Genomic DNA, 24,489 nt, shown 5'->3' on the forward strand with positions numbered 1-24,489 from the left:
GCAGAGTCATCCCATAATTGTTCATAACTGTCAGCGTCAATTGTTATTGTTCCATGAGTAGTCAGAAAAGTTTTTATGCATCGGGATAAACAATCAAAGTTGTGGAGCAAACTAGAAGCTCCAGACATCTTAAATATACTATGTTGTTTTGAAGAATTCTTATTTCTTTCAAATGACATTTTCTAATGATTTTCACCAATTGAAAGATTTTAATGGATACTTAGAAAACATTCTCAACCTTATAGCCATTAATAAGCAATTTAGATGATTTTGTTCCTGTACATTATTTCATCTGCATCTCATGACCCCTTCAGGAGCTGGGCTTTCAATTTTCTTTCAGTTTCAAGCCGCAGCTCCTCATTTCCATTTTGTCTCACTCGCCTGCCTTCATTTGTGATTGGTAATATTCATTTTCACTCAGTGTGACACCTTGGACCCGTTGACCCGGAGCCTATGATTTTGCACAATCCCATTTCAGCACAACATAAGGTTTTCAAAACAATAAATTTTAATATGTTTGTTTTGCTTGTATTTCTTGAAAGTATTCATATAGAGACATACTCTCTTTCTACTTAACCCTCCCCCACCTCTCCTGCCTGCCAGTGTCACAAGTCTCGCAAACTACAGAAACTTGGCTTGCAGGCTTCCTCCCTCCCACTCTACTTTTAACTGCCACATTCAACCACCCTGCTTCCTGGATGGCAAATAGTTTGTTTGAGAGGAAGTGACATCACAGTGGATGAGAAGTAAATGAGTTTCAGGCATGTTTTGACTCACAGCTCTGCTTGCACTGCTGTGTATGCAGGAAGAGAGAAAAAAAAAAAGACCAGTTTAAAAAAAAAAGTTCTTTAACACCAGCATTAGGTATGTCAGATGGATGCAGGGAGACACCCACAGACACGTCATGTCAGACCGGGGCTGCTGTGTTTTTCTCAAATCCTCTGATGAGTGGTGAGTAAAATCAGCTTTTGTTAGTTTGCACTACAACCGATGGTTCTATTTACAAAGAATCCTCCTCGACTCATGACAGAATCTAACGACACTGGGAATATTTATGATCTTTAATGCTGATACAGACATTGAATCAGACTGGGCTCCCGTGCACGATGCAGCTTATAATGGACGTGCCCTCGCTCTGCAGAGGCTCATTGCACAGGTATGGCTTTGTCAGGGCTTGAACTGATGGTTTAGTGGATTTTCTGTTCAGCCTGAGTTTGTTCTTTTGTTTTTCTTTCACTATAACAACATGCTGCCTTTGGAAAAGTTCTGCTCTTTGGCATCCGCCAGTGCGTGCAAGGCAACATCTTCTGTTCATTACAGAAGACTCTGGAATGTTCATAGTGGATGTGGATATTTCATTTCAGAACAAAGCCTTGACGTAGATTCTTATTTTCAGAAAAAATAGTGTACGATGTTTTCTTCCCAGGGTACATCCGTAAACCTGAGCACTCTGGACCAGGTCACCCCTCTTCATGGAGCGTGTGTTCAGGGCCATGCAGCTTGCGTCAAACTTCTGCTGGAAAGTGGAGCACATGTCAGTAAGACATTATTGGCCGGTTACACCGTTCACACTTATTACCGAAAACAAAGCAACACAAAGCGCAAACAGTGTGTTCAGTGTGTCTAGTTAGGCAGATGCAAGTGATTAACTTTGCACATTCTGGGTAAAAGAGTGAGCAGGCATTTCCGTGAATGCACAACAAGCATTAATTAGCAAACAGGCAGAAACCGATCTTTATTAACACCTTAAATAACCGCTCGGTAAACCAGTCTTAACGTGACACGACACGTATCAGATCTCCTAAAATCCCCTTTTCTCACTGTTAGCACGTCAATTTTTATTTTGTTTCTTAACTATTTGTTGGACAATGTTGTGATTGATTTCATGTAATTATATTCTCGCCAGGTAAACGCTGCAACGATTGACGGGAGGACGCCGCTGTCTGAGGCCTGCGGCCGAGGTCACGTGACCTCCGTAATGTTGCTCCTTCAGCACAGGGCGACTCCCCGGGGAACCAGCCAGTCCAGCTCTCCAATCCACATGGCTGCAGCCAGAGGTTAGAGGTTGCATTTGTCTGCATGGATAAACTTCACTGAACCAGTAAATTCGGTCAATATCAAACACGCGAAGGCGGCCGGAGTGTCAGACATGTGTGAATATATATAATGCATGAAAAATAGTGCATTGGCATTCTAGTAAGAAAATCAAAAGATTGCACATTCTTCTAGAGATATAAAGTGTCAGCAGAATTCAAAGCTTTATTTGTTGAAATGAAATGCTTCTCATTGTGATGATGCTGGTAAACTGTGCGCAGGTCAGCCAGAGTGTATTGAGCCTCTAGTTCAACACGGCGCAGATGTGGATCAGAACATCGACCAGGCAGGAACACCCCTGCATGTCGCCTGCTCAAATAAGCACCCAAGTACTGCCAAGAAACTGCTTCAGCTCGGTACCGATGTTTTCCCTATTTACTCAGCCTCTCGAAACTATTAATAATTTAGCGCTCGGCACAAGAGTAGACCAAGTGAGATAAATATTTATACATTATTCTGAGGAGGAAGATCGCATGTTTTGCATATTATTGCCTCAGCTGAATGCTTGTGCTTCGAGGTGCGGATTGATGAGTGCACGGATCGACACCGGACTTCTGTTTTCACATTGCGGATCATTGAGAATTTGATTCAAAGTGGCACAACAACAAGCGAGGATTCAACAACATATGGATTTTGAAGGCGGGTCCTAGTCCAGTATTTGGTGCAGACAATTAGAAAGGAACCTAAAGCCTCTGCTAGCCTCTGCTACAGTGGACTTTAGTGAAGTCGGAGGCATCTGGTTTCTATTTCTGACATCAAATACTTTTAAATGTATGAAAATGAGTAGTTATTATTCATAAGGATTGTAATAGGAGGGCAGCAACGCATCAGTAGAACCTAACAGATGAATTTTTTTTTTTGTTGGTGAGGATTCATCCATTGTAAGAACCTTTTCTTCTGCATAACTGTTGTCTCAACTGAGATGTGAAGGTTATGTACGATGGAGATATCACACGTCCGTGCTCTCCCTCAGGTGCCAGTGTGAACAGCTGTGTTTCTGGTGAGTCGCCCCTCCACGTCGCTGCCCGGCTGTCCAGCCCAGAGATGGTGAGCGTCCTCCTCGACCACGGGGCGGATCACTCCCTCAGGAACCTTGACGGCAAACGTCCGGTAGACCTCGCGCCTCCCAACAGCCTGGCAGAAAGGTTGCTTAGACAAACTGGAGGTATTCCTTCTAAGTAACCGAGAAGCAGCTGAGGCTTTCGCTGGCCTCTACACTGGGCTCGTGCCTCCGGTCCTCACCACTAATCCAAATATCTCTTTGTCACGGCTCCTACTTTTCCTCTGATGCTTCCCCAGTAGTGTCTTCTCTGAAGCATTTGTGTCGGCTGCACATCAGGAAAACTGTGGGTAAGCAGAGACTGGCCAGGATTCGGGATCTTCATCTTCCCTCTCAGCTGAATTATTATCTTCTCTATCAGACAGACCTGGACGAAACTCCGATGCAGTGACTTTGCCTCGAAAGGAAATTACCTCACAGTCAGTGCATTTCCCCCCCACATCAGTAGGGGGGGGTAGTTGCACAATCTTACATAAAGAGGGCAACGTTATCACTCAGGAACCTGCTTTTGACAAAGCTGAGGACTCCTCATTTAAAATCTATACCACATATAATAATTGTTCAAAAAACAGCAGGAGAATGAAACTATAATAGATTCAAAATACTCTTTTGCAAATGTCTTTTTAGTATAATGAAATATACTGAAATATGCTGATACATTCCTGACTACATTTTTCTTTTTTTTTTTTCTTTAACGAGGTTGTTTATGTGGCCATTAGTACCTGGAAGTGAATCTGAGATAAAGACTAAGAGAATTTTATAATAGGTTTGATCTTATGCGTGGAGAAAGTTGTGCATGTGGAGTTAAAAAAGAAAGCTGTTTTCACATTTGTCTGCAGCATAGTTTAATTTTACTGAAATTACATTTTAAATTCTTATGAGTTTGCAGCATTGCTGCGGTAATGACACTCATGAACGACATAATTTTTTTATGAGGAAGAAGCACCAATCTATTCTGAATAAATAATTCTTTCAGTATATGCACTGCATCAGTAAACATGTGGTGAGCTATAGTAATACTTTAAATATTCCAAAATAATAATTGCTTTATACATGCTTACATACTTTATATAAAACCTCAACCACAATATTTTGTCCCTACAGTTCAATCACATTTTGTTTACAGAGACTGGATAGTGTATTTGTAATGTCAAATGTCTTGAATGTGAAATACACTATTAGGCATGAAAGAAAAGAATCCATTATTTTGTCTCCAATTAAATTGTGTTTCAATAGTAATCCCAATCTTTGAGCAACGAGGTGAGTCTGTGGACAACCTGGTCTCCCCGATTTTGATCAAATATAATTTCTACCAGAGATGGATCTATAACATCCAATTTTGAGTTGAGGGGGTTCTCGTTGATTTACAGTGATCCATTCCTCCTAACACATTGTAATTTCAGGCATTTTTAAAATGAACTTTATGGTCACAAAGGGGGCATTACCAAGCTTTAAGCTCCCAAGATCTGACCTCTTGTTTGTCAGGCAGCTTTGATTCCTACCTACTATATGACTATCATATAGCTGATAAGTATAGAAACCAAGCATCATTGGATGTAGTGGTTGAGGAAAATGTGGTCCACATACGGAAACACCTAAATTGTGATGTCCATACATGTAAATGACAGGTCTTAGGTTAAAATAAACCTTAGGATACATTAATCAACCTTTTCCACACCCTTTTCTTCTTCCCAGAAATGTGGATGATAACTACATTTGCATTCAAAATTGTTTTTCTTTGTTTATCCACTGCGGCGACCAGACTAATACAATGCAAAAATTGCTCATGCCTTTGTAATTCTTAGCATGTTTTTCTTTCCCAGCAAAAGCTATGAATATTAAGTGTTAGTGTAAAAACAGTTGGCTCTTACCCCGAAAGCTATGTGCAGCCCTACAGTAGTTACCATCCTTCCCACCAAAACAAACAAAAAACAAACAAACATCAAGTCCACCAGTCCCTGACTGCTCTGTAAAAACAACCATTCAGCGGGACGAGCAGTTCATTCATGAAGCGTGAAAAAGGATTAGGATGAATGGAAATATAAGGAATGGCGTGGAAATGGAAATAAAGCAAGCTTCCATTCTTGTATTTCAAATTACTTTACTGAACAATCCATGTGTATCCAAAGATGTACTTTTATAGAACAGCTGTGGTGACGAGTTTGAACATTCAAATTGTGAGTTAAAAATGGGTTTAATTAAAGCCATTTTCAGACCAAAGATATAAATGAACAGCTATAACTGATTAACATAAAAAAACAGTGAAATGATAATTTAAATTATCATTTGATAACTATCAACACAGTGAGAAAGAAATTAGCTCTCAATGCGCTGGACTTCAAAATGATTCCAAATAACCTTCTCTTGTCACAGTTACTGCAAATTAAAACAGTCAAAGAAAGCTATATTTAAAATTTGGAAAGTCCTGATAATGAGTCACAAGTCCGGAGAGTGGCAGCAGTCAAATTGCTTTTATCCATGGTTTACTGTCAGTAGTTCAGCTACTATCACTCACATTCTTAATAATCTGGAATACAAAACTGCTTGTGATTAAATATTATGTTATTCTTTATTTTACTCAACATTAACATGCTCGCCCCAGCAGCAAATGCAAGAACATCACGACAGTGTTGAACGTAGCACTCATCAATTGTCTATTGATCCCCTGTCCCAGTGTCACTTGGACTATATCAGTGTCTTGAATCATCATGACACCCCAAAGCCAGGGAATCACTGCACTGGGTTTAATTTTCACTGGCATTTAATGTTAAAATCTGTCTAGTCAAGGAAAATCATACAGTATCCAGTGCCTGTCAGTGGTGACAGCCAAACAATCAGGTTAGATGACTCTGTCTGGGAACAATGGGCATGTGACCATTAAAATAAAACTTCCTTCCTCTATGACCTATTGCTTTTGCGTTCCTCCAGCTTTGCAGTTTTGTTCTAACATAACACCTTATCTGGATTAACTCAGGTACTGTGTTAAATTTCAGCTGAGTGGCATTATTGGTGAAAGTTGTACCATACTAAATAACACACAATGTATTCCTTACTATGGGTTTCTCTTTGAATGTATAAAACAATTAATACATCCAGCACAAACCCATTAGATATATTAACTTCCTATTAGATACCAACTGAAATAATTTTGAACAGGTGAAGAGAGATAAGATAAACAAAAGCAAAATGAAGTACAAAACAAATGGAGCATCCATTGCCCCACTTGTTTCTCTTGAGGACAAACATTTTGTTGCCCCAAAAACAGTTGTGTTTATAATCAACTCAAGATTAGTTCACTCATTACTGCTTGAATCCTTCCCATCACTTGAACATGAGTGACCACCGACAGCACAAGTTGCGATGTTGATGCAAGGCGGCCCTTATATGAGTAGATCTAATAAACAAATACTGATCATTCCTTGTGTGGCAACTCATGTCCTGATTACTTTGAGCAGGATCTTGTTATAGATACCAGTGCCTTGCATTTTGCGGCACCATGTCCTTGGACTCACCAGTAATTGCTTTGGTATTTTTAGTCTGCTTGTGTTGGGGTAATTAAAATAAATTGGAGATAGTGGAGATGGATCTCCTGTGGCTCCTTGGTCTTAGTGGGAAGAGGTTTAGTAAACTCATATACTGCCATGTTTTCAATTAGACACATCTGCACTAATGAGGGTCGGGTAAGGAATGTGAATGCTAATGTGATACAAAGCTTGAGCGGCATCAGCTTCAATTTTTATGAAGGCAGGAGGGCGTGCTACGGTCCCCTCAAAATAACAATACGATTACAAGAAACAAGACAAGAATCTAAAACAAGTTATACTGAAAAAGAATTGTTTATTTAATATATGCTGTAGAATTATATTGTATAAAAACTGTATATTATGATCCCAAAAATAAAGCTTTCCTACATATTGTGACTTCTGAAATAAATACATTTATTTTTTTCACGATCCGCTTTTAAAAAAAATTATGATTCGCTGTAACTGTGTTAAAAGAGTCTGTTAATCTTCCAAGTGCCTGATGAGAAAATCCCTATACGTAGTAGCTTTGAATCAAGTCACTTATCCCTAAAGTCAGCGCTGCTCTCCATGAGCGGTGATGAGTAGGCAGTAGGAAGGGCAGCAAAGGTCTGTCCTGGTTTTGTCTTTGAGCTCTGGATGATCAGCCTTTAGGTGATCACTGAATCCCCACTTCCCACAGAGGGAGACCTGCGTTCAACTGACGAAGAAAAAGCTCACGACGGCCGCTGGGTCGAACTCAGCTGGTAGAAACAAGACAGGTTCAGCACCATCAGAACCAGCACCAATCCGACGAGAACCTTCTGCACCCAGAGACATGAATTCAGCTTCTGCTCCAGCCGGGAGTTGCAGGCCATCACCCGCATGAGCTGGGAAAACAAAAACTGGGTCATTGAAACATTCTAGAAGCTAGTCACGCTACTGCAGACGCAGAGTAAAGTAGAAACACTCTGATCATATTTGGGAGAAATACCAGTATGAGGTCTGCTGCAGCTTTATTTGTGAAGCATTTTTCAAAAAATGTAACAAGCTGCTTAACAGCATGATATAAAAGTCAATTTAGACACAGGAGAGAAGCCAAAAAAAGAAAACTTTTATTCATTATCGATACTATATCTAAATATCTATATCTAATCGGTTTAGCTTGTACTCAGAGTTGTAGAAGCTTGTTCAAGATTTCATTGGTCACCCTGAACCAGACGGCAATATTGCAGGGCAGCATTTAGAGCGAACCAACCATTTACTCCCTCATTCACCCATCTGGACAATCTAGGCTCTCCAATGTTTTTTGGGAGGAAACCAGAGAAAGCAATGGGAACCCATGCAGAGACTGGGAGAACATGCAAACTCCACACAGAAAGGCCACCTGTTGGGATTGAACCAGGGATCATCTTGCTGTTAGGCAAAAAACACTAACCTACACTGCCACCATTCCCCCCCAAAAAAAAGAAAGTTTTCATCATAAAAGCTTTCATATTAAAACTGTGTGTAGAAGTGTGATGGAATACAGAACTGGTTCTGCATCTCTCATCCTGTACAACAAATCTAGGGCTCCCATTGCTCTCAGATTTCAGTCTAGATCCTGGAAGAGCCAGTTGATCCATGTGGATTTATGGGGAGTTTCAGCAGTCAAGGTGTGAAGACATGAATGCATGGATGAACTTCTCGAGACAAGCAGTTAAAATGAAAGACTTAACCAAGGCGATATTTCTCATACAATCCAAACAGGGATGGATTACATTATACGCAGAGGGCTCAAAGAACAATGCCTGATCAAGAAATGCCTCCAAATGTTTCCAAATTGATGGTAACCTGCTTACTTTAAGAAAGGAAATGAAAACCAATGGGGCACAGAATTCAAACTGGTAACTTGGCTGATAATTTTATGCACAATATCCCTTTTCCCCCCTTTTTTTGTTACCATGCATCATCAATTTATGAGAATTACCATGTAAAATAATGAGACATCAGCTCAACAATTTTGTGGTTACTGGTCTGGGGGAACATGGTTTAAAAGCTGCACTTTGCTGTCACAATGTGTAGCTGCTACACAATATGTATTGTGGTTGGCTGATCTGAGAAGAACTTAAAGTAGGTTGCTAAATTAACTAGGATTTCATGGTCTTCACATGTTTCTTCTGCAGTAAAATAGTGGTACCGGATTTTGCATGATCCAATAAAAAAGGGTTGTTATGGAGTATTTCATACATGTAGCACATTTGTGGAGAGCCGTTATACTGGTCTGTCCAGCCTAAATAGGAATTTATGATTATGTTTACAGAGGAACAAAAATTGGCATTACATTTGTGGATGATCTCAGCGAAAGGAAGCAAATAGATAGAGACGAGACTGGGGCCAAAATTAGACCACTAGAGTCACCAGGGAAAGCTTTTTTGGGAGGAAAATTTCCTCATGAAATGAAAAAATGAAAGACATGAAAAACTTACACAGATGCGATGGGAAGAAAACCTACACTTTTGCATATACACATTAGCAAGTTGAGATGTGTGTATGTGAGTATGTGGCAGTCCTCAAGTTGGTTATGTAAAATGGAAAAAAAAATTATATATATAAAAACTCTATCACTGTCTGTGCAATCTGTGTACAGCTGCAGCCGGGGGAAATTAGCTTTGCATAAAGACCAGGAGCGAGGGGATACAAACTGGTATTTTGCAAATGGACTCTTAAGTGAAGAACTTTAGTCTGAACAAACACTGTGGCTGTTTCCTGGGCAACAACGTTAAGGAGCTATTCTCCGTGTAAGGCAGGGGTGGGCTGATACTTTTTAAAGGGGCCATGTGAGAAACCTGAACGGCATTTAGAGGGCCAAACAAACAATAACAGAAAAGCAACATACTTGTATAACATGTTTCTAATGAATGTTTTTTTCATTCATACTCCATTTGACTTCATGCTTCAGATAGGGACTACCAAAGGGCAGCATTTGAAGAAATAACTTCAATTTTATAAATCACTTTTCTGATCTAGCCATTATTCAAAGCACTTTTACAATATTGCAACAATACTTTTGGAAGCACACACACACACACACACACACACACACACACACACACACACACACACACACACACACACACACACACACACACACACACACACACACACACACACACACACACACACACACACACACACACACACACACACACACACACAGATGATAGAAATACTTTTCTATTTTAGTATACAACAAAAAACCAAGAGGTGAGTTATTTCGGGGGACATTAAGGTCATCATTACGAGAAAACCTAAGAATCTAAAACTGCTCAGCATTAACAAAGAAACAAAACAGTTTGTAAAAAAAAGTGCAATAAGCCAGGGAGCTGATAAGGATTTGCACTGAGACACCACCTATCAATGTCTACGTTCAAACTACATGCTGTACTTACTGATTTGAAAATCAAGTTATCATCTGGTGCCAGGGTGCATATCTTTGGAGCATGCAATGAAATAAAATAAATAAAACAAATAAATAAATCAAAATTCATGGGTGTTTTAATGCAGGAAATAATGAAGTACATAAAATAAAGATATGTGACTTAAAGAGATTCATTCTGCTAACAGTGGATGCCCCCCCTTTCCACCAGAGCTTACCGCTGTGTTTAATTCCTGCTGCCCGCTGGTTGCTGCCTCAATGGGCCCGTCCCTGAGAGGGCTTGCTGCTAATTTCATGCTCTCCAGAACACGACAGCGCAGTCTGAGGGAAAGAGAGTCTAATGAGCCACGACTGTTAGGTTAATACACAGCGTCTAAGTCTGCTGTCCAAACTGTAACCTAATCTGTGTGGTAACAGACGACCAGCATCATAAAGAGTCCAGTAACTGTTTTTGTTCAAGGATAGAACTGAATGCACACCTGTGTTCCATAACTTTGGTTTTTGGAACTTCCTTCCAGAACTGTGCAAGTTCTTGGGATGCAACATTTTCCATCTCGGCAGCCATGATCAAAAATCGGTCCTGGGGTGAAGCCTGGGAACCTGCACCGAACAATCCGGGGAAAGTTAAACATCAACAATAAGGCAAAGATGCTGCTTTAAAAATAGAGATTCAAATCCTCCGAGATTTCTTCAAATACAGCATTTAATATTTTGAAAGGAACGGCATGCCAAGAGGAATTATTTAAGAGGAGGATTTTTTTAAAATAAAATAAAGGTAGCCTAATTATTTTGTGAGAGACAGAAATAGCAGGCCAATATTAGATATGGTAGTATTAAAAGCATTATGCAGGCAAGATAAAGAGCAATCCTAATAGGTTTTTGGCTGGATGTGACTATTTCACCACTCTTGAAATATTTCATTATGGGAAAAAGAATCAACTGCTGGTACTGCCAAAATACTGAAAGACTTAACCATTTATTGTGAGCATTTGGAAACAATCTCAAGTGAGAGCGTAACAAAACCACAGCACCTCCATGCAGAGACACCACTATATCCACCGAGGTTCCGGGATCACAGCAGCTGCTGCTGGGTTTCACTCGGTACTTCTCAGGTGCAGTGGTTCGTACCTGCAATACACCTTTATTAGAGCGTACAAAGGGGGAGGGTCCACACAATTCCGGGTGATGCTAATTGCTGGGAAGAATATTTCATTAAATTTAACAGACATTATATAGAACAACATACTGAATTTGAGTTTGAGAGAGGTACACACTATTTATGGTGATATTCACTGTTTTTCCAATTTAATTAAATGCCTTTGAATAGACCATTTGTTTGCAACCTCTGACAGAGACACAGCTTTACAATACTGACATTAACAAATGTTGTTCGTTCCAATCTGAAAAGCAGAAATATTTATGATGCAGAAACTTTCATTTAATGAGCTCAGTGACTAAACCATTTGTTTTGTTTATATTAATCACTATATCAGACAGTTTTTTTTAAAACAAAGAAGGATAACAAAAACAAACATACTTGCACGCACGCACGCACGCACGCACGCACGCACGCACGCACGCACACACGCACACACGCACACACGCACACATACACACACACACCTTGAAGGCCAGTGGATTCTTGGTTACATTGCTCAGGATAATGAGGCTTTTCTTCTCTGTCTCTCCAGAACCAAAGCTGAGCTCCTCAGCCGGGCTGTAGGGGAAGAAACAAAAACACTATACAAAGGTCCAAAGAAACTACAGTCTACAATCAAAAGCTTAAACATTGTACGCATGGTGTAACATTTTACATATCTGCGTGTGGTAAGTGTGACCATCCTGTTCTTTTCCATGCATGTGGTCTGAGTACACATGAATTGAGTGTTAATGCAACACACAATGTTATCTGTTAGGCTTAAATTCGTAGCACTAATTTGAAGATTAAAAATAAAATCAAAAGTAAAATCAAAAGCCTACTTTCAAACGAATTTCTGTTTAGCTCAGACAGAATAATACATTTTTGACAAAAGGCCAACCAAATAAATCAGAGTGGCCTTATCACTTCCCTTCGCTGTTAATCACATTCTAAGAACCAAGCACGAAATGAAAAAAATGTGATCATGAATGTCGGGTAATCAAGAGTTGCCATCAGCAGAATTAACAGTTGGCATTATTTAAAAATCAGTATTCCATGATTCTTTGCTGAAAACCCTTTTAACAACCTCATACAATGATTTTTCATCCCTCCAATGAATCTCTCCTACAATAGGCCTGTCGTTGGCTTGGAAAGCCATCGTTGGGCACCTTCACGAGACAAATGAGCATTTATAATGAATAAACATAAGCCTTAGAGAGCGAAGCAATCATGTCACACATCAAGGCTGTGAGTCTGATCGGCGAGTGTCAGGGGACCAAAATTTGCCTCACTTGCTTGTTGATGCTGTGCACCCTATACTCCATTTCTAACAGCCAAACTTAAAAATAGAGCCATAAAATACACTGAGTTGATGGATTCAGCTTCAGTGAACAGTGAACACTTACTGCATCGCAGGCTTTTGCTTTGCCAGGAAGAAACAAGTAAATGGATTATGATATTGTCCTTCTAAGAGTTAAGTTTCCCACTGATAGAGACTGATGCCATGCAATATTTCATATTTCAGTGTTTTTGTTTTACCAGTGGAACAGCTGTACATCCCGGTGCTCGCTGGAGCTCAGGGTGAGTCTCCAAGCAGAGGAAACCTTTGGCAAACACACGATCAAAGACCCTTTTCTGAAGCCCCGGATGCGAATTTGACTAACAGCTCGGAGACACAATTGCATTTAAGGCTCATTTAAATCTGTTTATCACTCTGATTCACAGCCTTGAGCTGTCAAAATCCAAACATCAAAGACTTTACGCGAGAAAACACATCCGGGAAGACATTGTTTAGAAAACCGAGGCATGATATGCAGTATGAACATGCACTAAAGAATATTTCCCCCCTAAAGCCAATAATGATCACTGTTAGCAGCAGCTCCTTAAACTACACCTCCTTTAGGTCAATACCATTTGCAATTCAATGAATTCTTATTCGAAACATATGAAGTATTTGACAATGTGAGCTTGAAGAGAGGAGTGTTACTTTCATAAACGTTCCCCCCGGACCCGATTTACCATGTATAAAAAAAACTCGGAATACTGACAAACTGCTTATGCTTTCTCCTCAACATATTGAATTTCTCTGTGCTGTCATAAGCCATGCCTAAGTATAGGTTTTTAACTGATTTGAAGCCATCATGTAGGAGTCACGGCATGTGCACGGAAAAAACTCTGAACCTCGAGTGTCCAATGGAAGCAACGATGAGCAAAATCCATTTTTGAGTGACGGAGGACTTCCAGAGTGTGATTGATGTTGGAGCAGAGCCTCGCCCTGATTACTGTAGCATCGTTAAATATTAACAGCAACCAACTCATTTCTACTCAATGAAGAATTGATCGGTAGAACCCTTAATTCCTGCCCACATATGGCCAGATCAATTAGGCTATTAAGCTACACGTCCGTCGATAGTTTAGCCTTTGAGCCAATACGTGCAGAGAACATTTCTGCCCTTAAGTACAGGAGCCTTTTTACACATGTATACACATTTATTCAAAGCAACTGTAAAGGTTAGATGAGTCCACAATATTTTGAGAGCAAGCAATTTTGCTGCTGCCCTCCCCCCCCTTCTAGTAAGTAGGGCTTGATGTGGTAAAGCAATTAAACATCTAAGGTCAAGTTTGTCTCAGAGGCAACATCAACCATTTAATTGCAGCAACCCAGATCACTTCTAAAGGAAGCAACACTAAGTGATTGTTGTATGACAAACTTTTTTTTTACTGAAATGATTTTCAGCAGGTGATGAGTTCATGTTGAAAAACACACAAAAAAGTGATTACATTCCAACAATTAAGTCAGTCGTGATCTATAAATGTGGAAAGAAAATGATTTGGGATAATTTCATATAGATTTTTTTGTTGTTGTTCAAAGTTGTTTTCCTCGGCAAAAATACCCCAGGCACCAGCTGAGGGTGACACAGCCAGTCTCTTTTCCTGCCCTAATGAATACATCATTATACCAGAGGCAATGTGAGGCAACATTGTCCATCAGTGTGTGTGTCCATGATCTTGTTGTTGATATATGAATGTGATGAAGCACAAACATGTATAATAAAATATGAGCAAATAACAGTTTATCAGATTTCTGGTACGAAAGTGGACACAACACACAGCGCTACTTGCGACTTAATGGTGTAATGTTTAAGGTATATTAACAGTTACCCTGTGTAAAAAGCTTTTCATATTTTTAAACTGTACCACTGGTATTAGCAAATGACAATGAAACTACTCGGCTGCAAAATCAAATTTTTCTTCTATTTCATGCTTGATTGTCAACTTACAAATCCATTTATGCTAATGGAGACATATCAGTTGCTAAATGAATTGATCACTTACAATAGGAAACAGTCTGTAACCATAAATAGCGCTAAGGTGCTTATATAATTTGCCTGTTTTCCCAAAAACACCTGATTGCTAAATCCCGTCATTTTTTTCTTCAAACATCTATATGTGCTGCTCACAAAAGCAGCAGCCGTGCCTTTTTACCAACCAGTAGACTGCATATCACAATATCTGATCAGTGCATAAACTCACATATTGGCCGTTGATGATATAGCTAATGACAATATTAATAACTTACATATCTGCCTTATAAACCAGTAGCATTTATAATGTCTGTGTGAGTCAGACCAGCTCTTATTTCTTTCCTAACTGTCCAAAATCAACATCCAATCTTAGTAAAAGCAAAAGAAATGGTTGTAGTGTTTTATACTACAGGGTGTGTATCAGGCAAGCATGTCCAACCCACATTTCATATTTGAACAAGGATTGGCTTGTATATCAAAAACATGCCCTAGTATTGTTAGTTTATGATGATAATTTAGCTGGGCAAATAAGAATTAATGATATTAAGAGACCCCTTCCTCTCGGAAAAAAATGAATAGATAAATTAGACCATAGGACAGAAATTGATTCAATATGTGAAAATGCAAACGTTTTTACAGGGAGTTTCACAGAGAAGGGGTTCTTGTCTGAATGCATTACATTAGTCATTTTTCAGACTCAGTAATCCCTTTTTCTTTTATCACCACAAATTAACTTTAGTAAGTGTGTACACGTTACGCTAATGACATGCTGTAGGAGTACCTAACGTCAAGCAGAGGGCCTTTGAATGTGGTGAGGGGCTTCCTGGCTCCTTTGGCTCTGGCACATGCGTCTCCTTTATCACCGTCTTCTGTCCTCAAACTGTCTTCAAGGAAGTTCACCTGAAACAACAAAGAACACGTAATTAGAAAGGTGATAATGTCATCACGTGACCCTAATCTGGCTCTCTTCTCGGAAATGCGGTGTTTGACCCCTGCCCTTTAAGAAAAGCAGGCTATCAGTTAATGAGGGCCTCGGTAATCATCAATGATTAATAACTGGTTCCAGTAAAAATTGGGTGAAAGGTTAGGCTTTCAAAAAAGAATATTTCATGATCCTTTCATTTCTCAACTGAGGAAACCCATGAAGGCTCCTGACTCTGGTCCTTGATGGTCTTGAGGGGAAGCAACAATCAGCATGTTTGAAAAGGCAGAACTAAAGTAACCCACAGACTCATGACTTTTGCGGAAACAAATTGAAAAATAAATAAATAAAGGAACCTTGTATACAAGCAGTTCAACAAGTCCAAAGTGGATTCTCTCATTTCAGCAGAATCCTCAGAAAACTTTCACCTAAATAGTCTTGAGACCCACCACAAGGCAACAGCTGATAGAAGGGACATTGTGAATTAGTTCTGGACATTTGAAAACATGGCGAGTTGGCAGAATGGATGCTTCAATCACTGTGAGTCTGAATGTCGATAAAAAGCATTTTAAAAAACAGTGAGAGAGTGAGCTCTGTGGGAGGAGTGAATGGAGGGAGGGCAGGAAGAAAGGTGAGCAGACGCTACATGTGATGGGAACAGTCATAAGTGTGTCAGTCCATATAAAGAAACCAAACAAAAAACAAAGCACGTCATTTTGCCTTGCATGCATGCGCTGTTCAAAATGAAGACATCAAGAGATAATCGGCTGCCATTAAATATATCAATTTATTAATTATTTCAAAGTCCACATTTCAAACAAAAAAATGTTAAGAACGTAGAAAAGTTGAACATGCTCAAATTTTCAAATATAAATTAAATAAAGATTGTCGAGTGTTTCATGCTAGTGTCATGGTTAAAAGTACTGTTAAGGCAAATTGGTCATTCCATATTTGACTAAAGATTAAAAAAAAAAAAACTCAACTCATTTTATGAGAAATTAAGTGATTTAAGAAAGTTATCTAAAACATCAAATTACATTGAAACAAAATAGACCACAAAAGACGATAAATATAAAAAGATTCCATTCCACATAGTGCGATTGATAGGAAATGCAAAGACAGAAATCATTTCAGACTTTATACATAACCAACAAATTAGACATTAGACGATTTGAAGTGATCATTTTTTCTACTGTAATATAACAGTAATTACTTTATACTTCTGGAGTAAATAAGGAGTGTTATTATGAAATGGTGAATGGGTTCAAGTGATTTTGAAATGGTCCGTTAAAATGATGAAATCCTTGTCCCTCAGCTCTGGACATGTGAGTTTTGAAAAAAGTAGGCGTAAGGTCATGTAGCCTTCATTGCTTCCTCACAAAATCAGAAATGTTGGAAATTTTTTTAAACAGAATAATACAATTTAGCGTTTTAAATTGAAATGTGTGCTCCAGGATGGGTCAAATGGGTGCTGATGCCATCAGTTGGCTGGCAGGCAGGTGGACTCACAACTATTAGATTCACATGAGTACACCTGCTTCTCCAACTTGCAGAAATTCTTCCGGATTCAGAGCTCCTTGTGTGGGTGTGATCCTACATTGCCTTACCACCTCCAGCCCTTGTTTCAAAAAAGAGAGAAAGGCAATTAGCTTCCTGAAGCCATCAAGTTATCAGCAAAGCTATGGCTGGAACCAAGAAGATTTCACATCAGGAATGGTGGGGGCAGGGGAGCGGAGCTCAGCACAAGCACTGTTGACAGGCTTGAAGAACAGGCAGGCTTGAACTTTAACTTAGCTCATGTTTGCTCAGAGCAGAATGCTAATCATTGCTTTATATAATTTTGTAACTTTTTGTCCAATGAAACATGATCAGCAGCATTGAGAATGAACAAGTGGAAAACTGCTCTTCAGTTTTATTGAACGAGTCAGTTCAGTTGTCAAGTCAATGAATTATCTGATAGACTGGAATGTTGATCAGGAGCAACATAGTAAACACTTCACTAAAGACTGACAGTTTTAAAGGTCAGTATATTAAAAAAAAATGTATGTAAGCTGTACATGTTGCTGCTGCAACATAGAAGATAAATGGAAGTAGAAGATAAATATACAGCCCTCATCTTAAATCTGCAGTTAAAATCAGGCTTTCTAATTTTTTGTACAGGGTCAGCATGGAGTCTGTTGTTTTCTCTGTTTGACCTGATATGTCATGTCCCAACTGTGACCCAACTGTTTCTATATCTCGCATGTATGCAGGGCATCTATATCCACTTCAAACCACACATTAGCAGGATTCCATGTTTAGGTAAACAGGTTCACATGCAAACTTCTGTGAATGATTTTGGTGGCTAACAGTTGAATGATTTAAATGCTTTGTAAATCTAAATCTGTTGTGCATGACCAACGTGGTGTTTGTTAACAGCAGGTGCACTGTATATTTGCAGATTAGCACGTTATGGGAATAGAACTGAGAGATGGAGGGGTCTCTTCCAGATGCTTAACATCAACTGAAGGTCTGTTCCTTTCCGACAAAATCAAAGCGCCAGTCAAAAGCTGAAAATCTTGACAAAGCAAAAGGAGGACATAAAAAAAAAATCTTTGTTTGAAAAGAACATGTGACTTTGTAATAGTCTGTGCATCCTCTGTCTGCATGCCGTCGGCTGGAAAAACAGGATTAACAGTTTCTGAGTTGAGGTGGGTAGTTTTGCTGTGACTGAAGAGAATCTGAGAGGAGCTCTGGCCAGAGAGCAACTCGGTGGGAACAGTGATATGGCTACAGCAGGGAATGTGTTTAACTAAGAGACTGCTTCTGCAGACCGGAAGAGATTCCAAGCTGATGAGAGAATCAGTGTGCAAGCTGGGATGTGGGGGGCTTTGTTGGCAGGATTTAATTGCAGCCAAAGACATTAGAAGTCACCTTCACAGAGACAATGAGCAAGAGCTTAAAGTTTGCTAAATCAGGGCACTGCTTGCAATATAACTCACTGCCCTCTACACGGAAAAGTCTGCAGCACACAGCAGTTAGAGAGTGAGTGATATTTAAACGCGGCAGTATTGTCACAATTTATTGGCCCTGCATTTGCAGGGTCTACTGGCAATAATTGTATTAAATGTAAATGTATTTTAAATTTAAATGATTTTACACCAACTGAAATGATCTTTCAGAATAATACTATATTGAGAAGCATCTGAGTAGTTTAAGGTCAGTGATGCAAAAGTGGGAGCGGATACTAACCACTGGAGCCTTTTTTGTGTGACGTGGTGGTGGTGGGGTGTTAGTTGCAATGACGTACACAGAGCAGATCAACCGAACGAGACCAGACACATAAATTGAGGAAATCTAGTCAATGTTCTACACCTAAAACAGATGTTCCATCAATACATTGATATGACAACTACTGGCACCAGACCAGAAATCCACAGCATGGAGGATCGTCACCTGGAACTGTAAAAGTTAAAGCTTAGATGCTGAATAACAAGAGTGGAGTGGACTACAGTAACTTCACTGTTGGGCAAAAACAATATTAAAAGTGGCAGAGACAAAAAAAACAAATAACCCAATTCTTGTCTGAGATAAAAGCGAAAAAAAAAAAAAAAAAGCTAAAATGATGAGGTAAGTAAGTTGGCATTATCAAATAATTACATTTCTGAACCATGTGGAGGATGGAGAGAAAAAAATAAAAACAAATGTCGTATTTGGACTTGGAGGGAGATTAGTGTAAGAGATGAACATCCATGTCTGGAATTCAATATTCAGAAGAAGGTCCACTGAAAACTGCTCCAACTCATGTTGAAACTGAGATGCTAATAACTAGAAGACAATAATACTGACGAAGAGAATGACAGTCTGACGATAATGAGCCACTTCAGGAATAAATACAGGACAGCGAATCACCACGTCACATGCAACAGTTAACCATAATCAGATAAACAATTAAATCAACTGCATTCCTCTTAATCACTAATATCTCTAAAATCTCTGCAAACTTACACGGCACACAGGCAGCAGTCCTGTGATTCACTCTAGCTTAACCAATTGATCAACAAGGATAAAGGAAAGCCAAATATTCCAGTACCTAAAAAAATGAATAGAACCGAAGAAGTCTTGCAAGCACTAGGATTGATCCCAAGAGGAAAAATACCTTTTTGGGTTTTACAGCAACGTCAGAGTTGAAGCTGGTCTCTAGGGCATCTTTCCCTTCCATTTCACTCTCTTTGCTCTCTGTGTCGTCCTCACTAACAATAGGTCCGTTGTCAGAGATTGGTGTTTGGAAGTCATCGTCAGGAAGAGGAGGGTAGCTGTACTTGAACGGATCCTGGAATTCAGGCAGATGTGTTCTATAAATGCAAATATGTTTTAAAAGCACGAGGCACACCATGTTCTTAGCAAAGATCATGTGACACCGCTACTAAATATAGTTGCAGAACTTATATGAGAAGACCACAGTCAGATTAATAGCTTATATTCTACGAATACAATAAAGCTACATCTCTTTGAAGCTTGTCAAATGAAAGCAGTGATTTTAACAATCCGGAGAAGAAATTCATACAGGACAAAAACCCAATACTATATCTATAAAATATGCCCATTACAATGGTTTGTCACATTCTGGAATAAATATATCAAATTTTTTACATGAATATAAACAGTTAAAGAAAATAAAAATATAGTGGAAGCAATGTTTTGTTGACCACTTATGGAAACATTAAGACATGACTAGAGCAACATCATATCATGTATTGTTACAAATCTGGTCAAAAACAACTTATTTTCATTTGGTCATGATGTTTCCACTTTGGTGGAAACATAATGATGGTGGAAACATGGTGTCAGCCAAACAAAGCACTTTATGATACCAATTACATACAATTTTTCATACAGTTATCCTCAAAATACCAGGTGATATTGTGACCCAGCTTCTAATCTAGAGAACAGCCTGTTTTTACATTCTGAAGATACTTGGAAAATATGGACATTTATACACGTAGAAAGAGAACATACCGTTCCACCCATGTGAGGTGGCAAGTACTCCGGGCCTATGTATGTTTGCACATCGGATCTGGATGCAAACCTAAGCTTACTGATAGCCTCTGGACCTAACCAAGACTTCACAATCTTCCAGGCAGCTGGAAGACAGACAAACGTGGCTTATGCTCAGGGTGTAAGAACCAAACCACGAAGGGTTTTTAAATGAAGTAAAAAATTACAGTGCTGTAATAGACTGATAATACAGAGATGAGTGGGTCTCACCATTCATGATCCAAGGCATATCCACGATAATCATTTTGGCTGAAATGATAAAAATATTGAAAACTTATATTCAAAATAAATAAAAATGAAAAACAAATTTGACTTCACTGTTGGCACAAATTATTAAGTGGTTGTAAGATGCTGTATTTGAGAGATCGTGTTCATGTTGGTTTTAAATTTGCTTACTGATTGTTTGGGTTTGGGGGTAATAGGTTATACAATTTCATGCTTATTTTTAAGGATTGTACATTTGGGCTTCAGAATACGATGATATTAATATTACTAAATCATTTAGAATATTATACAATATAAATAGGTATTTTGAATGAGTTTCATTCTTTCTTAGCTAGTATTCATCTAAGTTAATTTGGATTTTTAAAGAATGCCTTTTTTATATTTTCAGTACATGAACAAAGTGAATAATGTGGCTTACTTACCTAAAAACTTTGGATAGTACACTTTGAAGCAATTAACAATGTACTTCACAAAGTCCATATCCTGTAACAAAGTGAAGAAAAAATACAATGATTAACAGCAAGAAGGCTTCAAAAATCAAGTATGTTTCAAGGATGTGAGTTAAGAACAATGTTAAAATGTCACTTGCATCCTAGATCTCAAGGATGCACTTAAAACAGGGAAAGAAAGTGCATTACAAACTCCTGAATGAATCCATAACTAATGCTTTTAAACACTGAGGCCGAGAGGCCCTTGTCCATTTTTAAATTATTTTAATCAAATACCATTTCCAAACTGTCATCCATAAAATCTGCTGTTTACTCTTCGAATGCACTGTTTAGTTGCTCTTTCAGTAGTAAAAACAAATAGGAAAATTAAGAGTAAATGCCGACCATGTCACAAGATTTTCCCAATATAAAATGGGTAAATTTAATTTACATATTTGAAAATGTAATCATTGCACAGAGCTAACATACGATATACCCATTCGAGAAAGTGCATTACACAAGATTGTCACCTAAAATTCCCATTTCAAAGAGGAGGCCGTGATAGACCTTTATCCTTGGGTTCCGTACTTGTGGCAGTCATCGGCAAAACGGGAGATTTATCAATAGATACAGCCCCTGTGTTCTGGCTGTGCTCCATAATTGGCTAGAACCCTCATTGCTATGCAGGGGACTCACTCCCAAGCATTAATGAGATCATACTGACTAGCCCCGCTGCAGCTCGTGCAGTGGTTCAACAAGCCTCAATGAAGCCCCTTTTTCAATCACCACTTCTATTTCATTGGTGTTCTGCTCTGTACACCTTTCTGTCTTACCCGTATGGTTTTATTTAGATTTTCTTGGTTATTTTTTTAAGGCTTAGAAACTTAATATTGCTTCTGGTGAGCTCCATCCGGGAGCTAACGCCTCTGACACAGTGAGTCTATGGATTAAGACTGTCCACTCGACTTGACCAGCGGGATTTAAAGGTTACTTTAATCTCCAAAGAGCAAAAAAAAAAAAAAAACATTGAAGAGTATCAGCCCATGTGAAAACACAGTGGTGTTAACAGGAACATAACAAAAAATGCAAAACATTTATATCAGGGTGCTGCACATCAATAAAAAAAATGTACAGGCAGAACAAAAGGCTAAACTTTCTGATATTATCACGACAGACTTACTATATTTCCAAGGCCAGAATCTGACATGTCAAACACAACAGTCAGCGGCATCCCAGGTTCTTTCTTCGCATACCGTTCCAGCCAGAAAGCAACATACTTCTTCTTGTCCGTGATTGTTTTTGCATCCTTCACATGCAACTTCACTTTAAACCAGACTGGACATAATGATTTGAACAGATTGAATTAGTCTTGAACAGACACTTTGCGGGATTCTTTTGGAAAATTGCAAAGTCATGGCTGTGTAAAAAGTATCACAGAAAAACTGTGTACATACAGAGCTTGTTGCCTTCTTTGTCATAGCCATGGAGAAAGACAGCACCGGTCTCAAACATCCATTTAGGAATTGTGCTCTCGGTGAGATCTGAACAAATGAGACAGACACACATTATCCCGCTTACCTGTGTTTGTTTTTATCAGACAAATGAAAAATCAGTCAGGGGTGTTTTTGCAGTTCTAACATTTTGAAAACTGCCATCCCTATTTTCAGCATTTCTTTTTATTGGGTAAATCAATGGGCATCAAAAAGGAAATGATAAAATGTGACTAGAACAGCTCTTGTTCACCCATTCTTTTATAAAGAATGGGTGAACAAAGCATTGAGTGTTTTTTTTGCCACCTCTTGATGTAATATCAAACACACAACTGTTTGTTTGGGGTGAAAAAAAAAAAATATCACACACTATCAAATCACTTCCTGATTAATAGGTGAGAGTTCAGGTGCAGAGGTGACAGGGCCCCAGATGCCCCTGGACCTCTTCCTAGGATAAACTAAGTTTCCTTAAAACAACTGACAGATTAAATGAATTTGCTAGATTAAAAACAAAAAAAGGCTATCAGCAATTTGATTAAATTCTTCAGATAACAGGAACATGGAGGATTGTTCTCTGAGTAGTCTGTTCATAGAGATGTGGTGTTTGACACACAATGTATTTGTCCTGGAGCAGCAGCGAGAGAACCACTGACCCACAAACATGAAAATAAGAAAACTTTTTACATTTTTTTTTCCTGTCAGGCTGGACTTCAATTTGACCCTAAATGTTTCTTTTAATTCCTGTTTGACAGTGTTTGGGAGAATGAAGAACAGGATCATACAGCTACTGGTTAAACACAGACAAATATAAATGGGTTTTGCTGTTCGTAACCCGGGACCTATACTCACATTTAATCTCCACTACAGTTGTGACTGGTCTTAACATACAGTTAAATGAATATCACTCGGCTGACTTACCATTTACCCCATATTCTTTCCTCCAGTGAAGACTTTCATCAATCATCTTCAAGGCATCATCGACAACATATATTCTCCACATCAGGTAGCCCTCCACCAAAGAATCATCTTCCTGAAGTCTCTCCAGATCTCTGGGGTCATATCTATCTGTTGAGTCTGCGAGGATAGAACAGAGGCTGCACATTGAAACTGAGGTTAAGCTAAGGGCTAAACTTTGCACCTGACCAACATTCTAGCAACAGATTATCCAAGCCTTTGGGATAAAATGTCGAAAATAGGGGGATTGGTTGAAGGGGCCAATGTGGACACCATATTGAACTCAGGTGGAAATGCAGAGCTAACATTAGCTGATTGAGCTGATCTGGGCTCTAGCAGGTAGGTCATGGTCTTATTAAGATCGCAGGGCGACACGTCAACAAAAGTAGATATTCCAATTATATTGGCATGAAATATTCAAATGTGCAGTCACAACTTCATGCGGATGTAGATGACATGTCAGAGATCAAGGTCGTGTCACCTTTGCAACAAGTGAGTTACCTTTAAGGAATTCATTCTTGAATCTTTGCCTTGTTTCTTCAATTTTTTTCTCTAGATCCTGTCACAACAGAATAACCGACCCATCAAAATCATGCAAACGGAGGCGGAGAGTAACACAGCTCGGTTTATCTACCGTCCACGATACCTGTTCGATTTGCTGTTTGTCAAGTTCAGCCATGTTCCACTTTGTCTCGACTCGCTTTTCGCAGTTCCTTGTTCAGCTAGCCCGCTAGCTAGCTAATTTTCGGATGAATCAGTGCAGACTGAGAAACTGACATCCTGTCGTTGCCATTTTGGCTCCCTTCCTGGCCACACCTCGCCGCTTTGTTTTTTTTCGTACGAAACTACAAAGAGGAGGGGCTGTTGACTTATATTCAAGATAGCAGGAGATGTGTATATCTAATCAATTTCAAGACT

At 39.1% G+C, this 24,489-nt stretch overlaps 2 protein-coding genes across 4 annotated transcripts; one reads left to right on the forward strand and one right to left on the reverse strand.

Annotated features, from left to right (window-relative positions):
* The first annotated feature begins 767 nt into the window (after window positions 1-767).
* On the forward strand, window positions 768-5,249 carry LOC147234915 (ankyrin repeat and SOCS box protein 9-like). 2 transcript variants are annotated; one of them, XM_086145600.1, is made up of 8 exons: window positions 768-951; window positions 1,077-1,156; window positions 1,427-1,534; window positions 1,907-2,057; window positions 2,316-2,450; window positions 3,068-3,259; window positions 3,394-3,444; window positions 3,516-5,249. In XM_086145600.1, the coding sequence occupies exons 1-8, from the start codon at window positions 867-869 to the stop codon at window positions 3,743-3,745; spliced, it is 1,032 nt and encodes a 343-aa protein (XP_086001726.1). In that variant the 5' UTR covers window positions 768-866; the 3' UTR covers window positions 3,746-5,249. The 2 variants fall into 2 exon arrangements, with proteins under 2 accessions (XP_086001726.1, XP_086001727.1); XM_086145601.1 differs by having other exon boundaries at window positions 3,397-3,444.
* mospd2 (motile sperm domain containing 2) lies at window positions 5,244-24,486 on the reverse strand. 2 transcript variants are annotated; one of them, XM_086145598.1, is made up of 16 exons: window positions 24,218-24,486; window positions 24,073-24,130; window positions 23,536-23,691; window positions 22,582-22,668; window positions 22,308-22,462; window positions 21,122-21,182; window positions 20,685-20,723; window positions 20,436-20,560; window positions 19,576-19,749; window positions 15,297-15,415; window positions 11,696-11,789; window positions 11,104-11,200; window positions 10,552-10,672; window positions 10,291-10,393; window positions 10,086-10,127; window positions 6,710-7,544 (listed from the first exon to the last, which is right to left on the reverse strand). In XM_086145598.1, exons 1-16 carry the CDS (start codon window positions 24,248-24,250, stop codon window positions 7,392-7,394), a joined length of 1,617 nt encoding a protein of 538 aa, XP_086001724.1. In that variant the 5' UTR covers window positions 24,251-24,486; the 3' UTR covers window positions 6,710-7,391. The 2 variants fall into 2 exon arrangements, with proteins under 2 accessions (XP_086001725.1, XP_086001724.1); XM_086145599.1 differs by lacking the exon at window positions 10,086-10,127 and having other exon boundaries at window positions 5,244-7,544; window positions 24,218-24,484.
* Between the last annotated feature and the right edge of the window lie 3 nt (window positions 24,487-24,489).

The sequence above is a fragment of the Fistularia commersonii genome, chromosome 4, assembly GCF_037954325.1.
Source record: "Fistularia commersonii isolate RoL2024-O1a breed Wild chromosome 4, RoL_Fcom_v1.0, whole genome shotgun sequence".
NCBI classification, from domain to species: domain Eukaryota; kingdom Metazoa; phylum Chordata; class Actinopteri; order Syngnathiformes; family Fistulariidae; genus Fistularia; species Fistularia commersonii.